The following is a 15,566-nucleotide window of genomic DNA, read 5'->3' as shown; positions in this document are numbered from 1 at the left end:
GCTGGCTGCAGGGAGCACCTCTCCACGCTGAGCTGCAGTCAGGGTTTGGAGCAGTGTCTGCCCTGGACGCTGGCACTGCTGTGTGTGCCTGCAGCAGGGCTCTGCCCAGCAGCAGTGAGCAGGGGCTCGCTGCTTGGTCCCATGGCCTGGCTCAGCGTGGTGACAGCTCAGCATGGTCCCTTAGAGCATCGGTAGCACGGGTGCCTGGCAGCCTGGTGGTGGTACTGCTGCTTCTGCTGCTGCTGCTGCTCTTGGGTGCCTGTCCCTCTTTGCAGAGGCACCTTCAGCTCCTTTGGTTTTGTCTTCTGTCTTTAGGTGAAGATAATGACCGAGAAGGAGCTCCTGGCTGTGGCCTGTGAGCAATTCTTGGGGAAGAACGTGCAGGATGTGAAGAACGTGGTCCTTCAGACACTGGAGGGGCATCTGCGCTCCATCCTAGGTGCGGAGGGGCTCACACTCTTGAAGGCATCTTGAGTAGCTTTCTCCCTTCTCTGCTGGCTGGTCCCAGCAGTATTGCTGCCACCGCAGCAGCCACAACAGGCGCTTCCTCTGCTGACTGCAGAGGTGGCATCTTAAGTTGTTCCTCCCTTACAGCAGCTCCTGCCGCGTGGCTGGGTGTTGTGATAAATGAGTTTTCGGTGTCTGCAGTAAGAGATGTCTGAGCCCCCGTGGGTTACAGGTAGCTTGTGTGTGTGGTGGTTGTGCTTGTGAGGTGGAGATGGTGGTGCACGCTGCAGGGCCTGGGCAGAGGTTTACGCCCTTGTGCCCAAACCAAGAGATTAGGGGCAATGAGGATGTTGCTGAGCTTAGACCCACACCATTTTGTGTTACTTGTTCCAAATAAAAGGCTTTGCCTTCCTTCCCTCTGCAGGTACCCTGACAGTGGAGCAGATCTACCAGGACAGGGATCAGTTTGCCAAGCTGGTGCGGGAAGTGGCAGCTCCTGACGTGGGTCGCATGGGTATTGAGATCCTGAGCTTCACCATCAAGGTATGCCCAGATGGAGGGCGTTGCGCTGTGGGGCAGCCGGCAGAGCTGTAGGAGCAGCACAGCAGGGCCTGGCGCTGGCTCCTCTGCTGCAGCTGGCTGAAAGGCTCAGCTGAGAGCCTGCCCCAGCCCTCCAGAAGTTTCCATGGCAGCCGCCCACAGCATGTCCTGTATCCAGGCGGCTGGGCAAAGAGCACCTGGGTAGCTGCCTCTGTAAACACGGCTGGTGGAGAGAGCTCGCTGATAACCCAACCTCCAGGGAGCCGGAGGGAAGATGTCAGGAGAGCCTGCCTCTCCCTGTCATGCCTCGTTTTGTTTGGCAGCAGGCTGACATGGCTCGTTCTGACCGTGGCCTAACCCACAAGTGCTTGCTTTGAGCTTCAACAGAAAGGGAGCAAGAATAGAGTCACTCATTTGAAGTGGTTGTGACTTACCTTCCCCTCTCCAGGATGTCTATGATAAAGTGGATTACCTGAGCTCCCTGGGAAAGACTCAGACTGCAGCTGTCCGAAGGGATGCAGACATTGGTGTGGCAGAAGCAGAGCGAGATGCTGGCATTCGGGTGAGTCTGGAGATGTGCTGGGCTTCCCCAGGGCAGCCACTTTTGCTCCAGCTGTTCACCCTGGAGCTCTGCTCTCTGTTTCCTCTCTGCAGGAGGCAGAGTGCAAGAAAGAAATGCTGGATGTCAAGTTCTTGGCTGATACCAAAATAGCAGATTCCAAACGGGCTTTTGAATTGCAGAAAGCTGCATTCAGTGAAGAGGTCAACATTAAGGTGAGAGGTATCGGACAGCCTGCTGCTGTTCCCTGGCTGGATCGGGGTAGCAAGTCCTCTGGGGCTTGTCACCTTCCACCTCCTGCATGCGTGAGGAGAGCCAGAGGTGGAGAAACCCAGGTTTCTGTTGTCACAGGGTGAGCTCCTTGCAGCAGATTCCTGTCGTGTTTGCAACAGTTAGGTGGGACTAAGAGGAGAGAAAAGGGTGGGGAGGGTCATCCAAGCTGAACCTGGAGCTGGTTGGGCTCAAGTGCTGTGGAAAGAGCACACAGGGAAGGGCAGCAAGTGCAGCTCTGAGGGTTGACATGTCACCCCTGGGCAGAGGTTTGGGAGCAGGAGCCACGTCTGCTTTCAGGACCTGATGCCTGTGCACAGGAGATCATGGCCAAGACTCTCCTCTCCTCTCTCCCTGTGCAGACTGCTGAGGCTCAGCTGGCCTATGAGCTCCAGAGCGCCCGGGAGCAGCAGAAGATCCGCCAGGAGGAAATCGAAATCGAGGTGGTGCAGCGCAAGAAGCAGATCGATGTGGAAGAGAAGGAAGTCATCCGGATGGAGAAGGAGCTGATAGCCACCGTGAAGCGGCCGGCGGAGGCTGAAGCCTACTGTATCCAGCAGATTGCTGAGGGCGAGAAGTGAGTGAGCTCACTGAGCCCGGCTGCGTGCTGGGCTGTGGTGAGGTGGGAGCAAGGTGCAGCGGCTGCTGTGCTGAGACCTGGCTCGTGGGCTCTGCAGGGCAGGCATGTGGCTGACGGAGAGAGGGAAACGGTGCTGGGTACACAGCGGGGTTCTGGGCTGCTGGAGGGCTGGGTTTCCCTTTGCAGGGTGAAGCAAGTCCTCATGGCTCAGGCGGAGGCGGAAAAGATCCGCAAGATTGGAGAAGCAGAGGCTTTTGTGATTGAGGCCATCGGGATGGCGGAGGCGGAGAGGATGAAGCTGAAAGCTGAAGCGCTGCAGCAGTACGGAGAGGCTGCCCAGCTGGCTCTAGTGCTGGATGCGCTGCCTGAGGTGAGGAGGGAGCAGCTTTCCTCTGCTCCTGGCCAAGTGGTGGGGAGGTCCCAGGCTGGGCCAGGTCCCCTGGGGACACAGTGAAGCCCTACGTGGTGTGCAGGGACCTTGCCCAGCAGGCTGGTGAGCAGCACCTTGACTCTGCTCATCCCTCCCTGCTTCCTCAGATCGCTGCCAAAGTTGCTGCTCCCCTCTCCAAAGTGGACGAGATCGTTATTCTCAGTGGAGAGAGCAACAACACAACGTCGGAGGTGAACCGTCTGCTGGCCGAGATCCCCGCCTCCGTGCGTGCCATCACTGGTGTGGATCTCACAAAGGTGAGCCGGTTACTGGCAGCTGGCAATTCCTGCAGCTCGTAGGGCACGGGGGCTTGCCGGAAAACTTTCTAACTCCTAGGGAGCCTTTCCTTCCCCAGCTCCCTGCCTCCCCCTCCTCCAGCCCTCAGAGCTTCTCTTTTCCCCTCCTACAGATTCCCCTGATCCAGAAAGCTACTGGGACCCAGGCATGAGGCTGGCCGACCCAAAGCTGGTGAAGATCACTCCCTGTTATGCACTCAGACATCAACTGCCTTCAACACGTGGGAATTCCTTTTATATCAAAGACAATCGGAGTTTCATTTTTAAGCTCTGGTGCCTTATTTTGTAGGGCCAGAAAGATGCATGTCCAATCAGCTGCTCTTTTATTACAAAGGGTGGGAGGGGATTTATTTTGTAATTATCTGTATATTGTATCAGGCCAGGGTTTGGATCCGATCCTCAGTTATGACTGGCAGCTTGTCTGGTGTTGCAGTCCCGGTGCCTTGCTGTTCTTTGTCCTCGGGTGGCCGCCCAGAGCAGAGGCTCGGCAGGACACCGGAGCGTGGAGCTGTAGGAAGAGGACAGGCAGGACCTACCGCCCCTGGACTCCCTGCCCTGCCGCAGCCACCCTCCTGGCGCTGCCCAACCCCTGCCTTTGCCCGCGAGCTGTTGCTGTGGCTGGCTTTTCCCACCTCAGTGTCTTGCCCACAGGCAACTCAGTCCTGCCCAGGCTGGGCTTCCCAGAGGGGACAGGCACATCCCTGGGAGGGTGACAGTCTGGCACTGCCAGTGGGTGCTGCCCACTCCTGTGCTGCCTTCCCTCGGGGAAGTTTCCTCCCGGGATCTGGAGCCAGGAGAGCTCGGAGGGGGCTGATGGAGCCCAGCTGAGCCCTGCTGTAAGCCAGGCTTGGTGAGGTCCCACCACCAGGAATGCCAAAAAGCTGCGCTGTGCCAAAGCCACCCCATCCTCCAGGAGTGAGGTGGAGCCACCGAGCCTGCTGTCCCTTGAGCGCCCTGGTGTATCTCAGCCCCCACGGCTACTCCAGGCGCAGGTCAGCGGGAGGCAGGGACCGGGCAGGGCGCAGCGGTGGGGACAGGCTCCTCCAGCATGGCCTGTGCAGCCGCCTGGGGACCATGCTCCTGGGGGGTGCCGCGGCCCCCGGGGGCTGGCAGGGGATACCCCGGCAGACAGTGCAGAAGCCCCTACCTCGCTCAGCCCCCCCCTCTTATGGCCAGTGGCTTTGCTGCCCTGAGTAACAATGTGAAAGTGGTTGTCCCCTGTGTGTGTCCCGTACTCCTCACAGTGCCACCAGGGCCTCGCGGTGGCCCTTGCCCCTTCCCCGCCTGCCTCACCGCCTGCGCTCTGTGTGGCTGGTGCAGACAAACCCATGCGTGAAGTCAGCCTGGCGGTGACCTGCGCGGGCACTGCAGGGTGCTGGGGGTCCCTCTGCCAGCTCAGTCACCCATGGCTCGGTGCCACCTGCCCCGTTGCCGTAGGGTGGGTGCAGGGACCTGGGTCCCTGTCTGCCCTCCTGGCAGTGCTCCGGTACCGGCCGGTCCCTTTGCCAGGAGTGACCCGCTGTGAGACTGGTGGCACTGCGTCCCCCTCCCTGCCACCAGGGTGGGGAGGACTGGCGTTATCAGCCCCCTGCTTGTGCTCACACCAGCGGCGCAGATCTGGCGTTTGCTGGCGGGCGTGCCGGGCGAGGCACCCTATCTGCATGTGCGTGTGCATGCCTGCGACCCTGCGACTGCCACTGCTGTACGATAATAAAACCTTGTCACCACGTGCTTTGGCTCTCGACTTGTGCCTCCTGCACCCGCCTCCCCTGCCGTGGCACCCCTGGGCACAGGGCAGTGCCAGAGCCGGTGCTTGACAGGCCATGGCGTTGACTGGCCGGGGGGTGCTGGCCTTGGAGCGGGCAGCATTCCCGCTGGGATGGGAGATCCCAGCTTGTGCAGCTCCTGGGAGCTCGCAGCCTCCCCATGGTCGCCGTGTCCCTGGGGCTGCTCCTGGCCCACCCTCGCTCAGGGTAGAGGAGCCTTGTCCTGGTCCCGCTCGGGTGAGGATGGAGCCAGGAGCCACCCAGGGTGGCTGGTGAGCGCCAGCTGCATTGCCCTCGTTGAAGCGGGGAGCTGGTCACTGTGGGGTGCCCCACCAGTGGCACCCTGGGGTTCGGAGCAGAGCTGGCGTGGGCCGAAGGCTCTGTCTGCAAGGCTGGTGGCAGCAGCTCGTGTGACCACCGTGTCCCCTGCCCCACTGCCAGCTGTGCGCAGCCCGTGCCCTCACCCTGCCACCGGAGCCGCGTCCCAGCCCTGTGCACTGTCCTCTGCACTGGGGGACAGCAGGGTGGCTCTGGGGGTACCATCCTGCTCGGGGTCAGCCGGCGAGCAGGAGCAGTGGCAACCAGCAGCAGGGCTCTTGGCTGCCCTCAGGACCCTCCACGTGCCCGCGGGGCTGGGCAGGGGTGCAGGCAGGACAAAGGGCCCTGTCCCATGTGCCCTGCGGCAGGGCAGCCCTGCTCCCAGGGGTCCCCTGCGGCATCTGGGTGTCCCCACACCAGCTCTGTGGTGGTGGCCTGGGGGACACTTGGGGTCCCTCTGCCCTGTGGGGTGCAGGGCTACAGGGCTGGGTTGCCCTCAGGCGCTGTGAGTGCTGAGTGGGCAGTGGGGCTGGCAGGATGGGGATAATCCCATGGGGCTCACCTGGGGTGGGGGGACTCTTGGGGACACTTTGCCTGTGTTCCTGCTCTAGGTGCTGGGGTGCTTGTGCCACAGTTTGGGGAGCACTACAGGCCCCTCAGGACACCTCTGGGTCACAGCAGGGACCGCAAACAGGAGGGGACGGTCCCTTGCAGCCCCCAGGTCCCAGCATCCTCATGCCTGGGGACAGGCTGATGCCAGGGCTTGACCCTGTGCCACCTCCTACCAGGGCCTGGCCAGGCTGGGGGGAGCGTGGGTGATACTGCCCCTGTTCCCGTCACCCAGAAGTGACAGTGGGTCTGGGGACACCTTGTGTGGCAGGGCAGGGTCCTAGATAGCCGGACACTGCTGCTTATCGGGCCCCCGCGCAGACGGTCCCGGTGGGGGGGTTATCAGCTCCCTGCAGGCGGTTTCCAGGAACACCGGAGTGTCCTGGCGCAAACAACTGGGCGCAATGGCACGGTGCTTGCTGCAGGATGTGGCCCTGTGGGCACAGACAGGCCTGGGGACATGCAGGGCTAGGGGACATGTATGACTGGGGTCATGCACAGGCAGGTGACAGTCATGGTCAGGAGCTGCAGCCATCTGGGGACACGCGTGGTCAGGGGATAAGTATGGCCAAGGTCATGCGCAATGAGGTGACACAGTCCTCTTGGGGACACACACGGCCAGGGGGACATGTCCTTTGCAGACACATAGTAAGGAATACATCCCCCCGGGGGACATATCCCGCTGTGGGGGGCACATACAGGCAGGGGACTTGGACTCCCAGAGGACATGTCCCTGCAGGCTGGGGGACACATCCTTTTTTGGGGGGACACACTGCTAGGGGACATATCCCTCAGGGGAGCACATATGGCCAGGGAACACAGTGCCCTGGAGGCCACCCACTTCAGGGGGACACAGGCTCCCTCCACCCACGTGCATGTGCCTCATTTGGGGGTGCCTATGCAAGGTGACCCCCTGCACCTACATGTCCCCCCACCATCCCCCTGGGCCCTATCTCTATGGGGCTGCCACCCTGCCATGTCCAAAGCTCCTGTCCAGCAACTGGGAACCAGTTTGCAATGGGTAGCTCCCAGTTTGGGGTCCCTTCATCTATGGGGGGGACCATACTGGAGACCACAGGGGTCAAGGCAGGAGGACAGGGGGGCTTGCAGGCGGTGCCCATCCCCAAGGCCCCCATGGGCTATGCCAGGCTGGGGGGAGCTGCTTTGGGTGTGCCCTCCCTAGGCATGAAGGGGTTAAGGGGCCCCGTCCAGCTGTGCAGTGCAGATGTGAGATATGCAGATGAGGCAGAGCAGGTTTTATAAGGCGGGTGCAGCCCCAGCACCCCACAAAGCCCCAGTGCCATCCCTATAGGTAGGTGCCACCTCCTGGGGAGCTGCTGTCCTGCTCCAGGGTGGTGGGACTGAGAGGGGGCAAAGATGGGGTAGGGGGGATGCTGGGGTCTGGGGGCTATTGGGAGCCTCCCTCCATCCTTCCCTGGGGTGGTGGGACTGGGGGGGATAAGGGGTGCTGGCGTGGGGAGGCTATTGGGAGCCTTCATCCCACTGTGGGGCAGTGGGACTGGGGGGGACAAAGGTGGGATTGGGGGGATGTTGGGGTCTGGGGGCTATTGGGAGCCTCTGTCCTGCCCTGGGATGGTGATACTGGGGGGTACAAGGAGGGAGTAGGGGAATGCTGGGATGAGGAAGCCATTGAGAGCCTCCATCCTGCTCTGGGGTGGGGGGACAAAGAACGGGTAGGGGGGATGCCAGGGTGGGCAGCCCACTGGAAGCTTCCATCCAGCTCCAGGGCAGTGGGACCGGAGGGACCGGGATGGGGTAGGGGGGATGCCAGCATGGGGAAGCGGTGACCCGGGTGCTGTGTCCCTAACGGTGCTCTCCCCCGTGCAGATGCTGCTCGCCGCCCGCCCCGCGCGTGCTGCCCGCCGCCCTGGGCAGGATATCATCATATACTGTAAGTTCGCTATGAGACACTACAGTATAGATGATGTACTCCCCTGGGGGGCACCCGCCCACCGGCCCGGAGCCAGCAACGTGGGACCCCGGCGTGGGGCATGGAGGGATGGGGGGCACGGGCCTGGGATGTGGGACACGGCACCGGGGGCAGGCTCGGGGGGCACATAGGGTGGGAGCTGGGGGGATGAGGCACCCCCAGTGCGAGCAGCTCCAGGCTCAACCAGGGACCCGCGGCCGGCGGGGAAACCGTTACCATTACTGAGTTTAGTAATGGTAACGGTTCTGCCGACGGTCGGGCACGCGGCACGGCATGGTACAGCACAGCATGGCACGGCACGGCACAGAACGGCACGGCACAGCACGGCATGGCACGGCACAGCACGGCATGGCGCTGAAGCCCCGGGATCGGGCACAGGGCAATAAATGTGGTTATGGCACAGCGGCTCCAGCTCTCCTTCCTCACCATATCTCTGGGGTCTCTGGGCCCAGCTGTGGGTCTGGGTCACTGGGATGTACTGGGGTGTTAGGGGGTGCACTGGGGCATGGAGTGGGACAGGGAGCGTAGGGGTGCGTTTTGGGGTACTGGGTGCCTCAGGGTGCGGTGCTGGGGGCACGGGGGTGTGGGCAGGGTGCTGGGGTGTATTGCTAGGTGCCCTGGGGAGAACTGGGGGGCACTGGTGTGTGATTTTGGGGGACTGCGGAGACTTGGGGAGCATTGGGGTGTATTGCAGGGGAAGCACTCGGGTGGACAGGGTTGCACTAAAGAGGGGAACTGGGAGTACTGGGGCTCACTGGGGAGCATGGAGGAGTAGTCGGATGCATAGGGTGGGTGGAGGGTGGCGCTGGGCACACGGGGGTGCACTGGGATGGACTGCGGAGTGTCATAGGGGGCACTGGGACACATTGGCGTGTGTTGTGGGGGGCACTGGAACACACTAGGCACACTGGGGTGCACTGGGGCTCACTGGGCTGTGTGGCGGGGGCACTGGGCACACTGGGAGCGCTGGGCTGTGTGGTGGGGGCACTGGGCTGTGTGGCGGGGGCACTGGGCACACTGGGAGCGCTGGGCTGTGTGGTGGGGGCACTGGGCTATGTGGCGGGTGCACTGGGCACCCTGGGAGCGCTGGGCTGTGCCGGGTGCCGCCGCCCTGCACCGCGCGGTGTGGCCGGCAGGGGGCGCTCCTGCTCCCGCCCCCGCATCCCCGCCCCTGCCCACCCTCCCCGGCGGCCCGCACCGCCCGCCGCCCGCTGCCGCCCCACAGCCCCCCGCGGCGGAGCGCGGCGCGCTGGTCCCACCCGCCTCCTCTCTATGCTCCCGCCCTTTCCGCCAATGAGGACGGGCGCCGCTCGCGCTCCCACGCTGCCCCGCGGCGGGGCAAGATGGCGGCACCCGTCACCTTGGCGGCGGCGCGGGCGGTGCGCTGGGCTGCGAGGGCCGCGGCGGCGGGGCCTCTCCTGCTGGGGCCAGGTGGGGCGGCCGGGGCCAGGTGGGGCGGCCGGGGCCAGGTGGGGCGGCCGGGGCCAGGTGGGGCGGCCGGGGCCGAGGCCTCGCTCCGGGGGCGGCCAGGGCCGGGGGGCGGTGGGCGGGCCGAGCCGGGGTGGGTGCGCGGGGGCTGGCCCGGAGGCCCGGGTGAGCGGGGAGCGCCTCCCGGGTAGCCGCGGGGGGTGTGGAGGAAGGGAGCGGCGCGATTTTGGGGGCGTTTTGGGTCCGTGCCGGGTTTCGGTCCATGCGGTGTTTGCTGGTGCTGTCGTTCCAGCTCGTCTCCTGGAGAGCTGCGCCCCGCGGGCCGCCGCGCCCCCCGCCCGCCGCAGCGGGAGCAGCTCCGCGCTGGGCAGCATCCTGGGCATCCCCGCCGAGAAGCCGGCTGACACCCTGGGGCAGCACCCGCCGCCCGTCGCCACCAGCAAAAGTGAGTGGTACCAGCTGCCGCCCGGCTCCCAGCGCTGGGACCGATGCTCCTGACCCCCTGTGGGCTTTTAGCAACGTTCACGCTCCTTCTTTCCCCTGGTAGAGGAACAATACCGTCTGTTACAAAATCGGCCTGACCAGCCCCAGAACCCCAAGGTTTTAAGAATTGCCATCATTGGAGCACCCAATGCAGGGAAGTCCACGCTCTCTAACCAGCTCTTGGGCAGAAAGGTAAAGCTGGGCTGGAGCAACGAGTTCAAACTGCTAAATTACTTTTTTGACATATTCTGGCTGTGTAACATGTTTAGTTTCTTACAGGTTTTCCCTGTCTCTAAGAAAGTGCACACAACCCGATGCAAAGCCCGGGGTGTTGTCACGAGTGGGGACACACAACTGGTAAGCTTTCACACCTGCTTCCGCCTGGGGCAGTGGGGAGTATTAGCCAGGAACTGTCAGGTTTTCTTGTTTGTATCCCACGGGGTTGCTTCTAGTTGCACAAATGGGAAGTTTTAGCTTGGCTACTAACTGCAGGCAAACTTAAAAGATTCGTCTTTCCTCTTTCTAGATCATTCTGGACACACCTGGCCTCACTAGTCCCTTTAAAGCCAAAAGGTATCACCCACCGCTCTTGTGGGGAGAGCGGGCCAGGGGTGGGGGTTCCTGACTGTCAAGGTTTGATAAAACCAGAGAGTGATTTCCACTGGGCAGAGTTTTTAAAATAGGAGTGATAGGAATGTATATTTTTAGCCTTATTTTGGTCCCTTTGAGTTTTTTATGGTTGCAATTTCAGTAGCACACACAGCCTCCACATCCTTTGAGCTCTGTTATGTTTGATTCTGCATATGTGCATGTAACAAGGGATGTCACAGCCTGTAAGGCGGCTTTGTGTCAGCTGGGATGATGGAGAACACTAGATTTTTCCCCTGCTTTGAGGGGAAGGAAGAGGATGGTGATCAAGTGTCTGGCTTACTCATTTGTATTTGTCTTGCAGACATAAATTAGATGAAGCCATGCTGACAGACCCATGGAACAGTGTGAAACATGCGGATTTAGGTGGGTGCTCGGCTCCTCTTGGATCAAGCCAAACCCTTTATCTGCCACAGAAGTTTACAGCCCTATAGCTGTGGCATCTGGATGTTTACTGGGCAGCAAAGGCAGCTCTGGGAGCACGGAGTAGGAGGGAAGAGCAGTGAAATTATTTGAAATATTGAGCTGAGGAGGAGATAAGAATTGCCTGGTGCCAAGGGGAGGTAGCTTAGGGTAATATTTGGGCTTGGATGTTAAGTTTTAGCATGTGTGATGTCATTAGGATGGCAGGTGTAAACTGCATTTAATTTTTTTCATCAATTAGAATGCTCCTTTTTAGTTCCATCCATGTGCTCTCCTCTAGAAGAGGGGGAAGTAGCAGTATGAGGGAAGTGGGCATAGGCCATAGGGAAGCTGAAAATGAACATTTTGAAAAATGCAGGTTCATCATATTTCCCTTGCTCTTTTCTGGCAGTTCTGGTTTTGGTGGATGTGTCGGATCACTGGACACGAAACTCCCTGAGCAAGGAGGTGCTGCGGTGTCTTTCTCGGTTCCCCCAGATCCCCAGCGTCCTGGTTCTGAACAAGGTAAATGAGGAGCTTGCTCTTTCTGCCTTCTACAGTATGTTACACTGGTGTCTTCAGGCAGTACCCAGCATCAGCAGTGATGTGTTTTCAGGTCACTGAGTCTGGGTGTGCTAAAGGACACCGGTTTCCCCCACTGCACTGGAATATATAAGTGTGTATAAATGTATATATGTATACATGTTGTATGCTCGTGCATCCCTGAAGATACAGGCTGCAGACTGGGGTTTAAATCAGCTTTGGGAAGAGGAGCTGGCACCACAGTGGGGATGGCCAGCAAGAATCTTGACCGAGCTGATGGAGGTGTTGCTGTCAAGATGACGGTGTTTGGACAAACTGTGCTGGAACTGCTGACACTCTGGTTTGGCCTCTGGTCGGAAGACTGTCTGATTCTGTTGCAGAAGCCTTGTCCTGCAGCAGCTGCCTCCTGTGGGTGGTTTCTTCTGGCTCCTTCAGATCCAGGGCCTAGCTGCCAACCTCATTTAGGACAAATTTGTGACACCTGTCTCTCACTTTAGGTGGATCTTCTAAAGAAGAAATTTATCTTGCTGGAACTAGTAAATGACCTAACAGAGGGAATTGTAGGTGGAAAGAAACTGGAAGTGACATCTGCATTTAAACATAATTCCTGTTCTTCAGCGAAGTCTCCTCTTCATATCAATGAGGCTTCTCCACCTGAGAATAGGGTTCCTGTGTCTCAGTGCCTGCAGGGAACAGATCAAGCCCAAGAAGGCTCTAGCTTGGGCAAGAGCAGTGATACGAAGGCTTCCGAGTCCAGTCTTGTCACAGAAGCAGAAGGGGCAAAGCACTATGGACCCAGAGATCTAGAAAAAACGAAAGGCTGGCCGGGCTTCCAGGAGATCTTCATGCTGGCAGCTCTCCATGGGGAGGAGGTGGATACGCTGAAGGTAACTGCAGTCTGAACCTCTGTTACGCTTTGAGGCTGGTGTGCTCTTACCCTTGTGGGACCCCGGTACTTCATACTGAGCTTCATCTCCTGTGAGGAAGCAGCAGAGCTGCTGTTCTTGGCCTGGAATGTGGCAGAGGGATGTGTTGCCTGTCACTGTGGGGTGTGTCTGTACTGTATCTCCAAGTTTTCTGTACAGAATTCTTCTTTGGAGCTCTCCAAACAGCAGCTTCTTTGTAGTGATGCAGGCACCCAATACTTTATCTTTCAGCTACCAGATATACTGTGGGCTTTTGTAACTCATACAAATGGCTCTAGGGAGGTGTGATCCTTTGGTGGGGTTTATGAGTTTCAGAAGCTTCCCTTTCTCCTTTCCCCACCAAAGATACTAAACAACTGCCCTGATGCCTGACTAGCAGCAGTGTCCTTGTAGGTGACTTGCTGCCAGATGAGCACAGGGGTTGGTGGCACCGTGTAAGTGGTACGTGAAAGCTGATGGGTGTGATGTGTGTTTTGTGCTCACAGCAGTACCTCCTGATGCAAGCTAAGCCAGGCCCTTGGGAGTTTCACAGCGGGGTCTTGACCAGCCAGTCACCTCAAGAGATCTGTGATAATATAATCAGGGAGAAGATACTGGAGTATCTGCCACTGGAAGTGCCCTACGGCGTGGTTCAGGTGGGAAGCATGCACAAGTAGACTTGCCTTTGAGCTATTTTATTGGAAATAGTGATGATGTGATGAGAATCCCTCTGTTTGAATCTGTGAAGTCTTCCAGAGTTTTTACAAACCCTGGAGGGTGACTTGGGACTTGCCCGTGAAGTGCTCTGAGACCCTCTCTCTGAAGGGGGGCCACCCTTGCATGCCTGTGTCAGGGAGGGAGCGGTGTCTGTGGCTCCTGAGGCACTTTGCAGGATCACTGAGTGCACGCTTGCTGTTGCAGGTGACAGAGATGTGGGAGGAAGGACCGAGTGGGGAGCTCCTCATCGTGCAGAACCTTGTGGTCCCAAGGAAGGCTCATATGGTGAGTAATGGCAGAGAGATGGGGCATGGGGGGGTGTGAACGGAGGTTCCCCAGGTCCAACACATGTGCATCCTTGCTGTGATCCCCTTTCCCTCACCTGGGGGGGGTCTCTTGGGAAGAGCCAGGTGCCTGACCGGCACAGGCTGATCAGTAACAGCTTACACCTTTCTGAAGTTGTCCATGGTTTGATCTTGAGATGTCTCTGACTGCTGTGTCCCTTTTCATTGCTTTGGTGGCTACTCTGCTGTTTTCCTGGGTGGTTTCTCCCCGCAGTTAAGCAACGTAAGGATGAGTACGATGATCTTTTCTCTGGGTTTTAATACAGATGATGTTGATTGGAAGAGGAGGTAAGGTTATCAGCAGGATTGCTCAGGAGGCTGGCCAGGACCTGATGAACGTTTTCCTGTGTGATGTCTGCTTGAAGCTCAAGGTGGAGATGAAGAGTTGAGCTCTTTGTGTATGTTTCAAGAGCCCTTGAGCTCTCTGGTCATGTGGAGAAACCAGTCCTGTTTGACCCTGTGGGTATCTTGGCACCTTTGTTCAATCCAGAAACAGAGGATGATGGAATCAGTGTAGTGGGCCGCCGTGGAATATATTATTCTTTCTGGGAGTAGCCCAAACTGAAATAAAATCTTCAGACCTTCTACGGCACCTTATCTTGTGGACACTGGGCACGGACATCAGAGAAACAGCTGCACCTTTACAGAGCTGTCATCCACTTTTGGGCTACGTCCTCCATCCTTGCTGTGAAGCGTTTGTGCCTGGAAGGTCAGGAGCAGAACTTGCCTCTTAGTGGACAAAGGGTTGCAGCGAAGGGTCGTCAGTACATGCCTCTCACTTCTTCTGAAGGCTGAATCGCTCCAGCAGTGGTCACACGGGAGGAAGAGGCTACCCCAGCCCACGAGGTGGTCTTGTGTCGGCTTTGCTCCCTGCCCTCATGGAAGTTTTGCCCAGGCAGCCTGAGTGGCAGGTTTTCTGGCCACCTGAAGTGCTCTGTAATGGCCGAGTGTGACAGAGGGAGCTCTTAAACTCTCTGTAGATCATAAAGGTCGGTGGTTTCCAACTCCTGTGTGGGAACCCTTCCTGCAGGCTTGTGTACACCACCCTTTTAGATGACTGCCAGCTGCTGCTTTCATTTTGACCTCTTCTGTGCGGTAGTTTGTAAAAATGCTTATTCCTTCTCTTTCCCCTGTCACACTTCCTAAAATGACACACCTCCTAAGCAGTTTGCTGTTCCTGGCAGGTGGTACTTGCTCCGAAGGCTGAGTCTGGTCTGGGAGTTCCTGGAGAAGTGAGAAACGGAACCATGATCCGTTCTTGGTGTGTGTATGAGCTCCTTCCCTGGGTGCCGGTGAGAGGAACAGGGAAGAGAATGGTTCATTGGGCTTGTGAGCATTTGCTGGAGCATATTAATCAGAAGGGGAAACAGAGCAGGGAACAGGCGTCTTTCTGCCCCTGTGCATTTTGTTTCTGGTGCCCAGTGGGGTCCTGCCTGTCCACATTTCTGGATGTTTGGCTGACAAACAAATGTTGAGTGGCTTGGTCTGAAGACGCCACTAGCGGCATCTCATAGATGTTTACTTCTTCAGAATGGCTTGTTCGTCACGCAGAACCAGAGCAGACTCCCTTTCTTAGGAATTTGAATAGTTTATTGCACCAGAGTTACTTCAAAGTCATTACTCTTTGCACCAAGGTCGCAGATACAAACACAGCAACTAAAGAAAAGCCCCAAATAGGAGCAGCAGCAGGTTCTGCAGATCAGGGCTAATGGGATGTTGGTATGGACATTTGGCACAGGTCAGGGTGAGCAAGGCTCAGGGCTGGAGGAGCAGGGCTGTACGGAGGGCCGGGGCACCGTGTGCCACGCTGCGGAGCCCTTGGCATGGAGTGCGGTAGAGCTGGGCACCGTGTCCACATGTCTGGGCCCCTGCCCTCCCTGCCCGTCTGCACGTGGACCTGGTGTTGGAGGCTTGAGTTTCAGCTCCCCACGCAGCTGTGCTGGGGTGTTTGGAGCACTGGGTAGCCTCTGGCCAGAAATCCAGGTAAATCTGCCGCGTGCTGTTATAAATGCACATCCCTGAGGAGTGAGGAGAGCCTGGGCTGCTGCCCCAGCAATTGAGCGAAGAGATGTGGTGGGGTCCGGTGGGGACGCTGCTCCTGCCCGGAGCCCAGACCTGCTGAGCAAATCCCGTGCCCACCGTCCCTCTCTGGTGGGACCTGGAGGAGGTGAGGTGCTTTACCAGTGTCGGGAACACAAGATTATCTGGAAAGCAGGCTTGGGAAGCCTGCACAGAGCCTTGTTCCCCCGAGCAGGGGCTGCGGTGGTCCCATGCGTGCTGATCGCCAACTTTTGTGTTTTCCTTGCAATAAAAGAAGGTCCCAGCCCCAG

At 58.7% G+C, this 15,566-nt stretch overlaps 2 protein-coding genes across 10 annotated transcripts in view; both read left to right on the top strand.

Moving 5' to 3' along the window:
* Positions 1-8,166, top strand: part of FLOT2 (flotillin 2) — a 26,165-nt gene extending 17,999 nt beyond the window's left edge. For 4 of the 8 annotated variants that reach the window (XM_080377247.1, XM_080377250.1, XM_080377249.1 and 1 more), the window contains 8 exons: positions 316-439; positions 872-990; positions 1,436-1,549; positions 1,642-1,761; positions 2,179-2,393; positions 2,583-2,766; positions 2,934-3,083; positions 3,236-4,853. In XM_080377247.1, coding sequence (XP_080233373.1) covers positions 316-439; positions 872-990; positions 1,436-1,549; positions 1,642-1,761; positions 2,179-2,393; positions 2,583-2,766; positions 2,934-3,083; positions 3,236-3,274 — 1,065 coding nt within the window. In that variant the 3' untranslated portion in view covers positions 3,275-4,853. Of the gene's footprint in view, positions 1-315; positions 440-871; positions 991-1,435; positions 1,550-1,641; positions 1,762-2,178; positions 2,394-2,582; positions 2,767-2,933; positions 3,084-3,235; positions 7,128-7,663 lie in introns of those variants that run through there. The other 4 variants (XR_013926351.1, XR_013926352.1, XR_013926353.1 and 1 more) reach the window with 2 other exon arrangements.
* On the top strand, positions 7,389-15,566 carry ERAL1 (Era like 12S mitochondrial rRNA chaperone 1). Of its 2 annotated transcripts, none has more exons than XM_080377392.1 (11): positions 7,389-7,727; positions 9,487-9,639; positions 9,742-9,869; positions 9,957-10,034; positions 10,204-10,250; positions 10,630-10,691; positions 11,140-11,252; positions 11,768-12,157; positions 12,682-12,831; positions 13,097-13,177; positions 13,503-15,566. In XM_080377392.1, exons 1-11 carry the CDS (start codon positions 7,601-7,603, stop codon positions 13,623-13,625), a joined length of 1,452 nt encoding a protein of 483 aa, XP_080233518.1. In that variant the 5' UTR covers positions 7,389-7,600; the 3' UTR covers positions 13,626-15,566. The 2 variants fall into 2 exon arrangements, with proteins under 2 accessions (XP_080233518.1, XP_080233519.1); XM_080377393.1 differs by lacking the exon at positions 7,389-7,727 and adding an exon at positions 8,802-9,197.

Source organism: Falco punctatus (assembly GCF_963210335.1).
Source record: "Falco punctatus genome assembly, chromosome: 1".
NCBI classification, from domain to species: domain Eukaryota; kingdom Metazoa; phylum Chordata; class Aves; order Falconiformes; family Falconidae; genus Falco; species Falco punctatus.
Note: the sequence above shows the minus strand (reverse complement) of the source record. Positions and strands in the feature narration are given on the sequence as shown.